This window comes from Pelodiscus sinensis, chromosome 19 (genome assembly GCF_049634645.1).
Source record: "Pelodiscus sinensis isolate JC-2024 chromosome 19, ASM4963464v1, whole genome shotgun sequence".
Lineage (NCBI taxonomy): Eukaryota > Metazoa > Chordata > Testudines > Trionychidae > Pelodiscus > Pelodiscus sinensis.
The window spans coordinates 4498291-4511781 of NC_134729.1; the positions used below are offsets into that span (position 1 = coordinate 4498291).

At 58.6% G+C, this 13491-nt stretch overlaps 1 protein-coding gene across 1 annotated transcript in view; it reads right to left on the reverse strand.

Moving 5' to 3' along the window:
* Positions 1-104: 104 nt before the first annotated feature.
* Positions 105-13491, reverse strand: part of GDF11 (growth differentiation factor 11) — a 30934-nt gene continuing 17547 nt past the window's right edge. Inside the window, exons 2-3 of the mRNA XM_075901942.1 lie at positions 11131-11504; positions 105-9543 (exon numbers count right to left, since the gene is read on the reverse strand). Coding sequence (XP_075758057.1) covers positions 9163-9543; positions 11131-11504 — 755 coding nt within the window. The 3' untranslated portion in view covers positions 105-9162. The remainder of the gene's footprint in view (positions 9544-11130; positions 11505-13491) is intronic.

The following is a 13491-nucleotide window of genomic DNA, read 5'->3' on the forward strand; positions in this document are numbered from 1 at the left end:
TGTGAAATATGCCCCCCGAGTGAGAATTTTAAACAGGAATATTTACTAAGAACTTTTGTGAGCTGGAGGGAGATGATAATTTGTTTCTTAGAGGGACATTTTATATAAATCATATATAAGAACCCATCTTGGTTTTTCCCAGAGCCTGTTAAATGGGATGTGGCCACCTCCCGCAGCGGGTTCAGCTCGGAGAGTAGTTTCAGTGTTGCTGTCAGCTCAGCAGGGGTTGTGTGGTAGACGAGTGAAGCCCACTCATGTTTTTTAAATGGCAAAGCCAACTGACCCACAGCTAAAGAAGTGGCTGCCAGGAGCAGTTGGAATCTCTGGTTTAAGACTCATTTCTGTGGGGCATGTGGGAGGCGAGGGAGAGGATGTGATGGACTTTCATTTTCCAAGATGTTCTATGAAAAACCCCATCACCCCATCAGCATGTTCTCATGGCTTTGCCTCACACGCTGATGGCGCCTCACACCACCCTGGTGAGGTAGGTATTGTCTTTGTTCTACTGAGGAGGAACAAAAACGTTTGCTCAAGGTCAGGAATTCCGATTCCCAGATCTAACCACTATAGCCCACTCCCTTCCCACGCTGGCGTTGTGAAAGAATTTAAAAAAATCATGGTTGCTCCTTAACACATGGCCACCACTTCCCTGCCCTTTCCAGAAGGGCTCTGGAGTTTTTCATGAGCAGTGGGCAGGTGGGTCTCTCTTGTGGGCTGGAACACAGGGTATTCTCCAGCAAGACACCAACACGGAGCCCAGTTTCTTCCCCTGCTCCTGAGCCACTTATCATCTGGGCAGAGTCCTCTACCTGGTCCCAAGTGGGATCAGGGGACTTTTGGGCTGTGTGCCGGGGAACCAGAATTGTCCCAGATGCGCCGAGAAGATCGGTGGAAGATCCAAGAGCCAGGGCAATTTCACACGTTGCAAGCTGAGCTCAGCGATGCTAGCCATTACAAGCTGCCATCTGGAGTCAGTCGAGTATCCTGTGCCCAGCCTCTGGCCACTCGGATTGCACAGACAGAGCAAGGCAGAGGGAACCATCTCCTCCGGCAGCAAGGAAAAAAACATCAAGACGCATACGCACAAATCCTCACGCACAGCAACTACAAGAAGAGAAAGCACAGACATAACAGCATCTCCTGTTGAGCCCTTGGTGTGTCACAAAGGGAAACCCCATACTAGTCTCTTACATTTTCTTTAAACTTCCATAGTGCAAATGGTATCTTAGCCCAAGTCTCTCAGTACAGAATTTTTTTACAGTGAACATTCGGCGTTCACGAGTCAGACGCTTTGCCTCACTCCTGCAGTTTGGGAAGAATCCAGTCTCCCGTTGCCACCCTCTCTGGGCTTCCAGAGCATCCCCAGAGCTCACGCAGCCTGTCGCCACCTGCGTGGCTTGAGGGTTGCCCAGCGAGCGGGAGCAGGGCGGCGGCACGACGCTGTCCAGCGGGGGTGGATGGGTACATCAATAAACGTCCCGTGGATTCTTGCAGGAAGCCTGGTGATGGGGACCTGGAAATCAGCGGATGGAACAAAGTTACTGTAGGGTGCAGCTGCGGCTCCCCTGGCCAGTGCCTGAAAACCCAGGGCCGGGCCCTGCTGGAAAAATCCATCTTGCTAGGAGTACTTGGGCCTCTCATTGACCTGCCGGCTCGGGCTCAGAGCGAGTGTGAGTCACAGTGCAGGGCTGGAGCGGAAAGCTCTGAACTCTTTGATTTTTTTATTATTATTATTTATTTTTAAAATATTTTTATTTATTTATTTCTTTTTGATGTTCAAGTGCTGTGTTTGGTCATGTGATTAAAACAACAACAACAACAACAACAGTGAAAAAAACAACCCAACCAATAAATGGCCTTTTGGTCATGTGATTAACGTAAAAAAAACAAAAACCTCCCCACCCCAACCAATGGCTTCTTTCCTGAGCCGCCATCCTCGTAAACTCTTCATCGTCAGATGCCCAATGAAAAAACAGACACGAGCTAAGACATTACGCACAGTAACATACACAAGTAAATCATAAAATCCTCGTCGGCTGATCTGTACACACACATGTGAAATGGCATCTGCCTGCCCTCGGCCTGCCAGATTCCCCTGGACAACGCACAGAACCACCATGAACTGAGTCGTTCCCCGTTGCTACCAGGAGGTCTGTTCATCTCCAGTGTCACCTGGCTGTAGACATTTCCCCAAATTTCTCCATGCCCCAACCAATGGCAGGTGAGAGCTTCCGTGTTTGAGAGGGAGAGAAGGGGCCGGTCTGCCAGATGTGTGTATCGAGGAAGGGTTGTGTATTTGCAGGGAGGTGGGCTGCAGGATTGTGTATCGAGGAAGGGTTGTGTATTTGCAGGGAGGTGGGCTGCAGGATTGTGTATCGAGGAAGGGTTGTGTATTTGCAGGGAGATGGACTGCAGGATTGTGTATCGAGGAAGGGTTGTGTATTTGCAGGGAGGTGGGCTGCAGGATTGTGTATCGAGGAAGGGTTGTGTATTTGCAGGGAGGTGGACTGCAGGATTGTGTATCGAGGAAGGGTTGTGTATTTGCAGGGAGGTGGGCTGCAGGATTGTGTATCGAGGAAGGGTTGTGTATTTGCAGGGAGGTGGGCTGCAGGATTGTGTATCGAGGAAGGGTTGTGTATTTGCAGGGAGATGGACTGTTTGCATTTTTAACTTCCCTGATTTAAACACCACCAGCTGGGGGGAGGGGAGTGTCTCCCATTGACCAGGAGAACTTCAACCCGCCTGGTGAAAGCACTAGGATATTCTCTGTAAGGAATGAAGGCATTAGAATAGATGAGACCTAAGGGCTGTTTTTCAGAGCTCAGTCTCTCCTGGGACAATCTAGGCAGTTTGTCAGTTACTGTAGCCACTAATAAGTTCCTGGTAATATTCTCTCTCCTGGCCCACCTCCTGAGCCAGTAGCTACCATAAAGGACTGATCACAGCCGTAGTTAGAAGCTCGCTCAAAGGACTGATCACAGCCGTAGTTAGAAGCTCGCTCGAGAGCTCCCTTCACTGCTGTGAGCAAGACAGAACTGAGCTATTTCTGGGAAGGCCCTTTGCTCAAAGCCTTTCAAAACAGCCTGGGTGACGCATTAAAAATGCCCTGTGGGGACCAGTCCTGTCCCCAGGGAGCTAACTGGTCTTTTCCATCTCTGAGCTCTGGGATGACGTTTTCTTCCTCCGAGTCTGAATGAGGCCAGCAACAGGAAACTGTACTTAGAAACAGCCTCCTCGTTCCCGCCACCTCCCTTCGGCTCCCCCGTGGGGAAGGGCCACACGTTGGCAAGTCGGTGGCCGGGCTCCATTGCTCAGGTCACTTAAGAATGTTTCCATCTCAAACTGGAGGGGGTTCAAGTACGCAGTGATCATCCAATCCCAGGCTGACCTGCCAGGGTTCTGGGCAGAGGTGCTGAGCAGATCAGCTGAGCTGGCTTGGGAAGGCGTGTTCCCCAGGCACGCTGGCAGGACTGTGGTGAGAAGCATTTTGCTGTCCCAGGGAGGGCCAGCCAAGCTCCAGGAGAGCGAGGGGCTTCTCATGCCGTGGCAGCGTGGTCACCCTGTGTCCAGCGCTGATTTGCTGTGCCCAGTGACAGTGCGGGGAGCCCCGAGGCGCTGCTGTGTTCAGAGCCCGGGGGAAGCGAGGGGGATGGCAACTAGAAAAGGAACCGTCTCCGCATGAGGCGAGCAAGCAGGAGCTGGGATCGCTGCGAAGGAATAAAACCAGGGACCTGCCAGGTTAGGGTGAGCGCCTAGGGTAGGGCCTTGTAGGGACAGCACAAAACCAGCAGTTCCTGGCTCAGTCACTGACTCCCTGTGCGACCTTCCCTATCGCTGCTGCCTTTTCCCCACAGGCTGCGAGGCAGGGGTGAGCACCCTTTGGTACAGGGGAGACTGGCTGCAAATGGGGAAGCAGCTCCCCTAAAAGACAGCAGCAGAGAGGGAATCGGATGCTGACTCCCAGTCACCCGAGACTGACCGCTAGACCCATGTAGTCTAGGCCTTTCTATGCTGAACGTACCTCTCCCCCGGGCTGTAATATCTCGTGGGTCCTTCAAGTTGGGCACCCGTGTCAGGGGACGGGTACAAAGCTGCTCCGGTCCCTTTGTGCTCAAGCCATGCAGTTCTGGAGCAGCACAGTGTAGCTCTGTGCTGGTAAGAGGAAGCGGCGCGTTCTTCGACCCCAAACTGGGGCTGCCTTCCTTGCCCGGGCCCGGAAGGAGGGTCCCCAGCAGCGGATTGGACAGAGGACCAGGGGCTACGTCCTTGTCACTGCTTTGGCTGCCAGGCGGGGGGAAGCAGCAGGGAGCATGAGAACGGGCCTGTCAGATCCTGGTTTCAGTCGGCTGCTGCCACGGGGGCTCCGAAGGCTCCTGGCAGGTGTCAGTCCCTGCGCTGCCACTGTGAGAACCCATGCCGCACCCTGGGGCTCCCTGACTGCTCGCCGGCCCAGGGTCCGCCTCGTCGCCTGTCGCCCCCCTGACCCTTCCTGTCTCTTTGCCCCGGGGTCGGACGGGGGTGGGGGTGGCTGCAGCGACGCACGAGACAGGCTGTGAATCCTCCTCGCTCCTCCCCAGCCGGGCTGTGTGGTCGTCCCAGTAGAGAAGGGGGGCAGGGATGCCAAGGCAGATGGTGCCACTTCAGCTCACAGCCACGTCGGAGGGACAAGTTCTAACAAGCTTCCGATCCAGGGCTCTCTGCCACTCAGGACTTCAGCATGAAAAGAGGATCTCTGGGTTCCTGGCGTCCTATTGCTTGAGGGACCCCTCCTCAAAACCAGGCCATAGTCTGACCCTGCCAGGCCTCCCTGGGCCGGGGATGGAAGAAGCGTGTTCCACCGAGAGCGCAAACTGCAGCCCCGAGCTGGCTGGTGCACTCCAGGAAAATGCCACCTGTTCCAGCACGGGGGGGGGGGGGGGGGGGCACAGCCAGGGAGGATGGAATACAGTGGGTGCCTCAACATGGCAAAGGCTTGGGGTTTCCTTCCCTTCTCAAGGAGCAGCTCAGCCTGACCCCTTGAGCTGCCCGTCATTGGCCTCAGCTGGCAGCCTGCCTAGGGTCCAGGAGTAGGTGAATCCATGAACAGTGCTTTGAACATGTAAAGCGCTACAGTCTATAAGTGCTAAGGAGCAAGGCGGCAGGCCAGGGCCAAGGCCCCCCACCGGGAAGCCCTGAGATCTGTGCCTGGCTCTGCCATTGGCTCTTGACAGTGGCGTCCTCTCTCTCCGCCTCAGTTTCCCCTCTGTCGGGCGGGGCCCTCCCCTGGCTAAAGCGCTTTGAGATCCATGAGACAAGTGCTAAGTCCTGCGGGGCCGCCTGCTCCCTGGGCCAGTCGCTCCGACGGAGCAGAACTGATCTCTCCAGCAGTGGCAGAAAGCAGGACCACAGGGAGCTATGCCCAGAGCCTCTTTCAGCCTGGCCCACCCCTAAGTGCTTTGTAGGGTGTATGCCTAGAAGCAGGCAGGCCCCAGCCAAGGGGGAAAGGCGGAGCCACCTTTGCGCTAGGAGCTGCACACAGTGTCTTGGTAGAAGTGGCTCCAGCCAGCACAGAGAAGCCCCTGTTGGAACTCGGCTAGGACACTGGGTTCAGCAGCCCCAACTCTTGAGATAAGTGCTAAGGGCAGGGACTCTGGCCCTTCCCTACAAGTGGGCCCCACTCACACAGACAGCGTCTCTTCCCCAGCCTCACCCTGCCCACTACAGCTGATGCTTCCCTGGCAGAGGGACGGGACGGTGTGCAGGGACTTTGAGCTTAACCCTGTGCCGGAGCGAGCAGCAGGCTGAGAGCAGGTCTCTGCAGCCCCAGCGTGGGAAGCCTGGCACTACAGGGTTTTAATGACCACGAGGCATCAGGGACTTGGTTTGACGTCTGCAGCGGAACATCCTCCAACTCCCCCGCGGGCCATCCGCCCGGCGCCGGGGACGTCGCCCCCCAACAGCTTGGAGAAGGCAACCCACGGAGCTGTTTGCAGCCTCCCGCTGGCGCAGGCGGGGGGCGGCCCCCGACAGCAGGAGCCAGTGAACTCTTGAGACATGAGGATCCTGTTTTTGTACAAACGTTCTTCGTAATAATCCAAACATCCAGGGCAGAGTGGGGCGCAAACGTGCTGTGTCAGCGGAGTTCTCCGTAGCCAGGGGTTCTGGCCAAGTCTGCTTTATAGACAAGCCCGAACCTTGCATCCGTCCTGCCTCCCGCCCACAGCAAACCCCAGGCCTCCGCTGGGGGCAGTGGGATGTGGCTTCCTGCTTTCCTTCTCGAGCCCGTGGAAGCCCCAGACTGGCTGAGCTTAGAGGAGCTCTCCCTCCATGACCTCTCTGCAGCAAAGAAGCTGGTGAATCCCGACTGTAAGGCTGGTTTTCCCACTAGGGCTCCCTGACTCACGTCACGTCATGGTGGGGGCCGTTCGGGGGGACCAGGTCTGCTCCTTGGGCTGGATACAAAGCAGCGAGCAAGAAGCCAGGCGTGGGCAGCCTGATGTCCTGAGCCAGCCAGCACAGAGACTCGCTCCATAACCGCCCCTCTGCTAGGAGCCAGGTCGAGATCCACAACAGGGCTCGTTTCCTCCTAGTACACAAGCCACTGAGCCGCCTGCGCTCAGCTCTGCTGCTGGCCCGGCTCCCTTGGCTTTTGAGACCAAGATCACCAGAAAGATGGGGGCCGGGCCCGCCCCTGGCGAGCAGCAGGAGCAGCCGGCCGATGGACGTGCCTTTGCTCCACGGCCCATTGCAAAGCACCTTGAGCCTTGCTCATCCCTGTGACTCTTCCCAGAGCTCAGTGACGGAAAGGCCCCCCGAGATCCTGCTTAGTGCATCCAAACGGCTCAGTCAGATCCCACCGGCCCTACGGCCCTACGGCCACGGCCGGATTGTTCCCTCCAGGCTGTTCCTACACAGCCTAGGGGACAGCACTTCTACAACTTCCCTTGGAGAGAGACTCCGCAGCCAGACAGCCTGCTGCTGGCCTCCCGCTGGCTGGGAAGCCAGTGGAGTCCCTGGGAGCCAGGGTTCCCCATCCCTCCCATGCCTGCTTGGGGCTAATCACCTCAGTCTGTTGCTAAGCCAGGCAGGCTGGACAGCCCGGTCCCCGGTGGGCTGTGGGGTGTGGCGCAGGCTCGGCAGGGGCGGGGCGCTACTTAGTGATTCCGAAGCCAGAGCAAGATAAGGATTTATGTAAGTGCATTAAAAACCACAGCCATTCGCTGTCTGGCAGGGGGCCCCGGGGCCCATCCGGGGACCCGGCTCCCGGTCAGCAGCTGTGGCGGGTTCGTGTGAGTGCTGCCCTTTGGCTGGCTGCCTGTCCAGGTGAGGGGGGAGGCCACATGCGTTTCCAGTGCAGTAGCCCGGCCAACTGGGAGCTCTCGTGAGGAGCGTAATTAATAAATAAATAAGTTATTACAGGAAGCTGGCTCCTCCCGGGCCAGGCCCCCCGGCGGCCAGCATTCTAGCAGGACCGAACTCTGTGGGAGCGGGGCCCCGGGGGACGGGCTGGACGCCTTGCACCTGCTCCTGCAGTCCTCTCACAGGCAAAACCTCCCGGGGCTTTCCTCACGCGTTGGGAGCTAGAACCTGTTGTTCCTCCCAGCTCATCGCTAGCAGTGCCATGGGACCTGGGAGGCTGGGGCATGGGGGATGGGGTACCAGGTTGGAAGGATTTGGGGTGAAGTGGGACAGTAGGGAGTTCAGGGTGCACAAGGGTTAGCAGGGTGGGGGTGCGCAGCAGTGGTGGAAAGGGAGATTGGGGTGCGCTGTGGATGATGGGATGGGGGTTCAGGCTGCACAAGGGGTGCCGGGGTTGGGGGGTGTAGCGGTGGTGGAAGGGGAGATTGGGGTGCGCTGTGGATGATGGGATGGGGGTTCAGGCTGCATGTGGAGTGCCAGGGTTGGGGGGTACAGGGGTGGTGGAAAGGGAGATTGGGGTGCGCTGTGGATGATGGGATGGGGGTTCAGGCTGCCCGTGGAGTGCCGGGGTTGGGGGGTGCAGGGGTGGTGGAAAGGGGGATTGGAGTGCACTGTGGATGATGGGATGGGGGTTCAGGCTGCCCGTGGAGTGCCGGGGTTGGGGGGTGCAGGGGTGGTGGAAAGGGGGATTGGGGTGCACTGTGGATGATGGGATGGGGGTTCAGGCTGCACAAGGGTGCTGGGGTTGGGGAGTGCAGCGGTGGTGGAAAGGGGGATTGGGGTGCACTATGGATGATGAGATGGGGGTTCAGGCTGCACAAGGGGTCCCGGAGTTGGGGGGTGCAGAGGTGCCAACATCAGAGAGCCTGACCATTATGTGGGCTCATGGCACCTACCCTGGCCCAGGGCACAAGGTCAGATCAGGGTGTTTCAGCCCATGTTGGACCCACAGGGGTCAGACTTTCTCCCAGCCCTCCGAGTGCCCCACCTGCCACCAGCTCCATCCCCTCCTGGCTCTCCGCAGCACATGCTGGCTCCGGATTGCCAAGCGAGCCTTTCTTTGGAGTCCTGCCAGGGGAATTCTCTCTCTCAAAGAGCAGGCAGCTGAATTCCCCCACCCCCCATCCCCCGTCCAGAAACAAAACCGCTGGGAAGAAAAGGCCAGTGATCCAGGGTGTCTTTCCTTTGCACCAGGCCGCTCTGTTCTTCGGGTCTTCTCTCCCTCGGTGCAAACATTCGGTGTGTTTCCATGAACGTGCCAGCTCCATACAATGGTTTGGTTTTTTTGTCTTTTTTTGTGTTTTTTTTTTTTAACTTAAACCCATAGAAAGCTTCCACTCCTTGTAAACGGTTGAAGAGTCACTGTCCTGCTGTCTCGGCGTTAACCATTTCACTCCCAGGCCGCCCAGGGACTGGCTAGCCCCCCAAGAACCAAACTCCGGTAAGAGACGCCTCTCTGACTGAGATGCAGCTGGCTCATGATGCCGATGACCGGGCGGGGTTGGGGGGAGGGGAGGAAAGTGGTACCCCAGCTGGGCCTCCCCATGTGGGGACGTTAGCTTATTGCACAGTGCATGGCGAAGCGCAGGAGAGTTTGGGTTCTGTTCGTTTTTCTGGAGGGGGGGGATTCTTTCTCTCTCCCCTCCCCCGACATTCAAAAAAGCATTTTCATGTTCGTTCTTTTTATACCTATAAAAAAAGGGGAAGCGAAGATGAGGCTTGGCGACTGGCCGGGAGCGGGGCTGGGGCAGCACCCGCTGGGCTCTAAGAGCAGCCACATCTGTCGACCACCATGCCTGGGATCTTGCCATAGATGATCTGCTGTTTGTCATTGAAGTAAAGCATGTTGATGGGGGACATCTTGGTGGGGGTGCAGCAGGGTCCGGCCGAGCCCCGGGGGTTGGCCTGTTGCACCAGGTGGGTGTGCGGGTACTTCTGCATGAACATGTACTCGCACTGCCCCGAGCAGTAGTTGGCTTTGTACCGCTTGGGGGCGATAATCCAGTCCCAGCCGAAGGCCTCAAAGTCAACAGTCAGCGGGTAGCGGCAGCAGCGGGACTCGGTGGAGTGCTCGTCACAATCCAGCCCCAGGTTCCGCCGCGAGCGCTTGTTGTTCTCCAGCACGCGGAGCTCCATGAAAGGATGCTGGGGGGAGAGAGCAGGCAGCTGAGCGATGGTCCTTCCCTGGCTGCCCCGGAGCAGCTAGGGCCAGCCTTCGGGGGATGGGCAGATGCGTCAAGGAGCCATCCCATCATTTCCCCTAACCAGCCATGCATGTCCGCCATCCCCGCTCCCTCCCATCCTTGCACAGCTATCTGTTCCCCCAGACGTCCCTTTCTACCCCAGCCCTAGCCCCCATCCGCCAGCCCACGCTGCTGTAGGGAACAACCTCTGTATCGATCTGTGCACCCAGCCACCCCATCCATTTCATCTCCTCCTGCAGCCCCATCTGCCCTCAGCTACTGATCTGTGCACCCAGCCACCCGTCTCTGGCCACCCCATCCATTTCATCTCCTGCAGCCCCGTCTGCCCTGTGCTGGCCTCAGCTGAAATATGGGGAGAGTGTTACCCTATAGGTGGGGGCCAGGCAATGCAGGCCATGGTCTGCTGCACTGCGTTCTGTGTCACTAGGCTGAGAGTGTCCCTCCCTCTTCCCAAGTGTTCAGCCAGGCCCTGCATCAGGCTCCAGCATTTGAACCTGGGGAGCCATATATCCTGCCAGCAGGAGCGCTAGAAGGCTATGAAAGGGTGCTCACTCATTGGCTCCCCCCAGCTTAGTTGGTGCCCCTCAATCCCAACCTGCAGCCCCTCTTGTCCCAGCCCTGGGCTCTCCTCTGCTCCTCCTAAGCAGAGTTCACCCAGTACATCAAAATGGGCATAATTGTGTAGTGTGTTGAGGAGAGCCCAGTGGCTTGCTGTACTGTGGTCAGCACTGACTGCCAGGGCATAGCGCCCCCTGCTGAGCCCCCCTTTCAGCACAGCGCCCCCTAGTGCCACCCTGGGACATACTGGGGTCAGCACTGACTGCCAGAGCACAGCGCCCCCTGCTGAGCTTCCCCCCTGCAGCACAGCGCCCCCTAGTGCTGCCCTGGGACATGCTGGGGTCAGCACTGACTGCCAGAGCACAGCGCCCCCTGCAGCACAGCGCCCCCTAGTGCCGCCCTGGAACGTACTGGGGTCAGCACTGACTGCCAGAGCACAGCGCCCCCTGCTGAGCTTCCCCCCTTTCAGCACAGCGCCCCCTAGTGCCACCCTGGGACATACTGGGGTCAGCACTGACTGCCAGAGCACAGCGCCCCCTGCAGCACAGCGCCCCCTAGTGCCACCCTGGAACGTACTGGGGTCAGCACTGACTGCCAGGGCACAGCGCCCCCTGCTGAGCTTCCCCCCTGCAGCACAGCGCCCCCTAGTGCTGCCCTGGGACATGCTGGGGTCAGCACTGACTGCCAGGGCACAGCGCCCCCTGCTGAGCTTCCCCCCTGCAGCACAGCGCCCCCTAGTGCTGCTCTGGGACATACTGGGCTCAGCACTGACTGTGAGGGGAGAGCTCCCCTGCTGAGCCTCCCCACCCCGCTCCCTGTAGCACAGCGCCCCCTACCTTTGCGCTGGGGTATTGGGCTCAGCACTGACCCAGGGGAGAGCTCCCCAGTGACCCTTACCAAGTCAGGCAGAGCCCTGTAAGTGGCCAGGGAGGGGGTGGGGGCCCCGTTCCCACCCTGAATGTTTACCTACCAGTCCTTCTGCTCCGGGGCCAAGGGAGGTGACTGCCAGGTCGTTGCCATTCGGGTCAAAGGCGTTGATCTCGATGCCCCAGTTGTTCTGCGGCTGCTTGAACCAGTTCTGCAGCACGTGCTTGAAGTCAATGCTCTGCCAGTGGCCGATGCGGGAGTTGAGGTCGATCTTGAGGGAGCGGATGCGGATGTGGCGGCTGCCCTCCTCGGTGACGGGCTTGAGGCGCAGGATCTGCAAGTAGACGGTGGAGGTGTGCTGCACGGGCCGCAGGTACACCCACAGCTGGGCCTTCACCACCTTGGTGAACATGATCTTGGGGCTGAAGTTGAAGTAGCAGCAATGGGGGCTCCCCTCTATCTGCACCACTGGGTCCGCTGCGGTGGGGGGGGAAAGCACAAGTGAGCAGAGCTGCCTCCCGGCTCTGGACACCCCGCTGCCCAGCCCCCAGGAGTCAGGCCTTCCCAGAGCTGCGGCCGGGGCCTGGTGAACCCCTCCGGGGTCGTTAGGAGGTGAAGGTCGGGTCATAGGTCATTAGAAAGGTCGTTTTCCCTATATCTGCAGTAGGGCTTTGCATCTGGCCTCTGACCCCAATGCCATGAGGTATTAATGATCCCCCTGCAGATATTACACAGCCCAGGATCGAGATGGAGCTGCAGGGTGGGATTGAGGGTCGGCGACCGAGCTGGGGGGATCCAGCATTGGAGTAGTGGTGGGGCACTGAAAGAGCCGTGGGTAGCAGGGGATGGAGCCGAGTGGCAGGGCTATAGGTCAGGGAGGCCAGAACCTTGCAGGACCAGCCAGTGGCCCATGTCTTCCAAGCTGCCTGTCACTGATCCCCATATGTTGGAAAAGCTGCCCCTAAGCAACCCTGTACTAGGGGGTGCAGGAACCCTGAGTCCCCCACACTCCACAGCAAGGGAACTGGCGCCAGCCCATGGCCCGGCCAGCCTTTCCTCCTGGGCTGATCATGGGGCCTCTCAGGTGCACCCCCAACAGGAGCCATTCCCCTGCAGAGCTGGACAGACCCCAGACTGGCTGACTCACTGGGTCGTCCCTGGATTCCAGTCTCCTTCCAACACTCAGCCCCGAGTCGCTGGGGCCTGGAACCCAGGAGCGCTGAACTTCGGGGCTGAGCCCTCAAACGTGGGCAGAGTTTAGGGTGAATCCAGGTGGAGGTGTTTGGGGGATTCCAGGACGCTGTTTCTGCCCCCACACTCATATTTTGCAGTCCCTCTCTTTTGTTACCAAAACACTTCTGCCAAACACAAATAACCCCTGCCTGCCCTCGCTTCCTCCACCCGAGTCACACCTGGATCATCCCACCTGGCCCTGAAATGCAGCCACCTCTGGGGTGGCACATGCCAGCTGTGGAACAGCTCCAGCAAAGCTACACGTGCGTGTAGATGATGAGGGGAGAGGAATGGAGAGCGGCAGCGGAATAAAAGTGCCACAGCCGGGATTTGGCCAGGATTAACACCCGGAGCCCTTCGAAAATCGCTAGGGACTCTAGAAACCACGGCCACCTCTGGAGCATCACTTGCCAGCTGTAGCATAGTGCCGTGCCGAGCTCCCCTCCCCCCCTGCAGGAAAGGCGTGGTTCAACTCTGCATTGATTTGTGGGTCTCTGTCGTCAGGGTGCCCCAGGAAGGGGCAGGGTGCCGGTCACGGGAGGGTCCAGTCAAGTGGAAAAGGACAGTAGGGCGGCCAGCGGGGAGCTGCCACCTTTCCCAGGTGCTGTCTGAGCGCTGGCAATGGAATGAGCAGGGGTGCTGAGTCCTAAGAAACTCATGCCACTGGTAGTGTGAAGCAGCAAGGCCCCTGGCAGGGAGGTCTAGCTCTTGGAGGAACTCCCTAAACTTAGCCCAGCCCCAAAGCTGGGAGCCAGGGCAGCTGCGCTCACCACGTCTCCCATAACTTGTTTGTGTCTGAGGGCAAGTGTGCACCTTCCCTGGAGATTGGCGGGGAAGAGGGGATGGGGAATGCAGCCAGGAACATGCTGGCACCTGCCAAGGGAAACATTTATCCAAGCCGAACCAGCACAGCAGACGGGGGGTGGCAAGCACATGTCTGGGCCTTGGAATCCCAGGAACTCGGCAATTCTGCAGCACTTAGCTGCAAACAGAGCAAAACAATGGGCCCAGAGAGAAAGGCAGCCCCCCCCATGCCACGGGCCCATGGCAAGAGCCCCCAGGGCTGTGCTGAAGAGGGTTGGGCAAGAGCTTTTGCCCCTGCCAGCAGGAGCAGTGTCAAGGCTGGGGCTGCGTTGGGATGGGAACCCCTTAGAGCTAGGGACGTGCTGCCCTCTGTGCCAGCAGGAATTGAGGGCTGGGGGCAGGGAGGCTGCGCAGCTCTTTGCCGGGG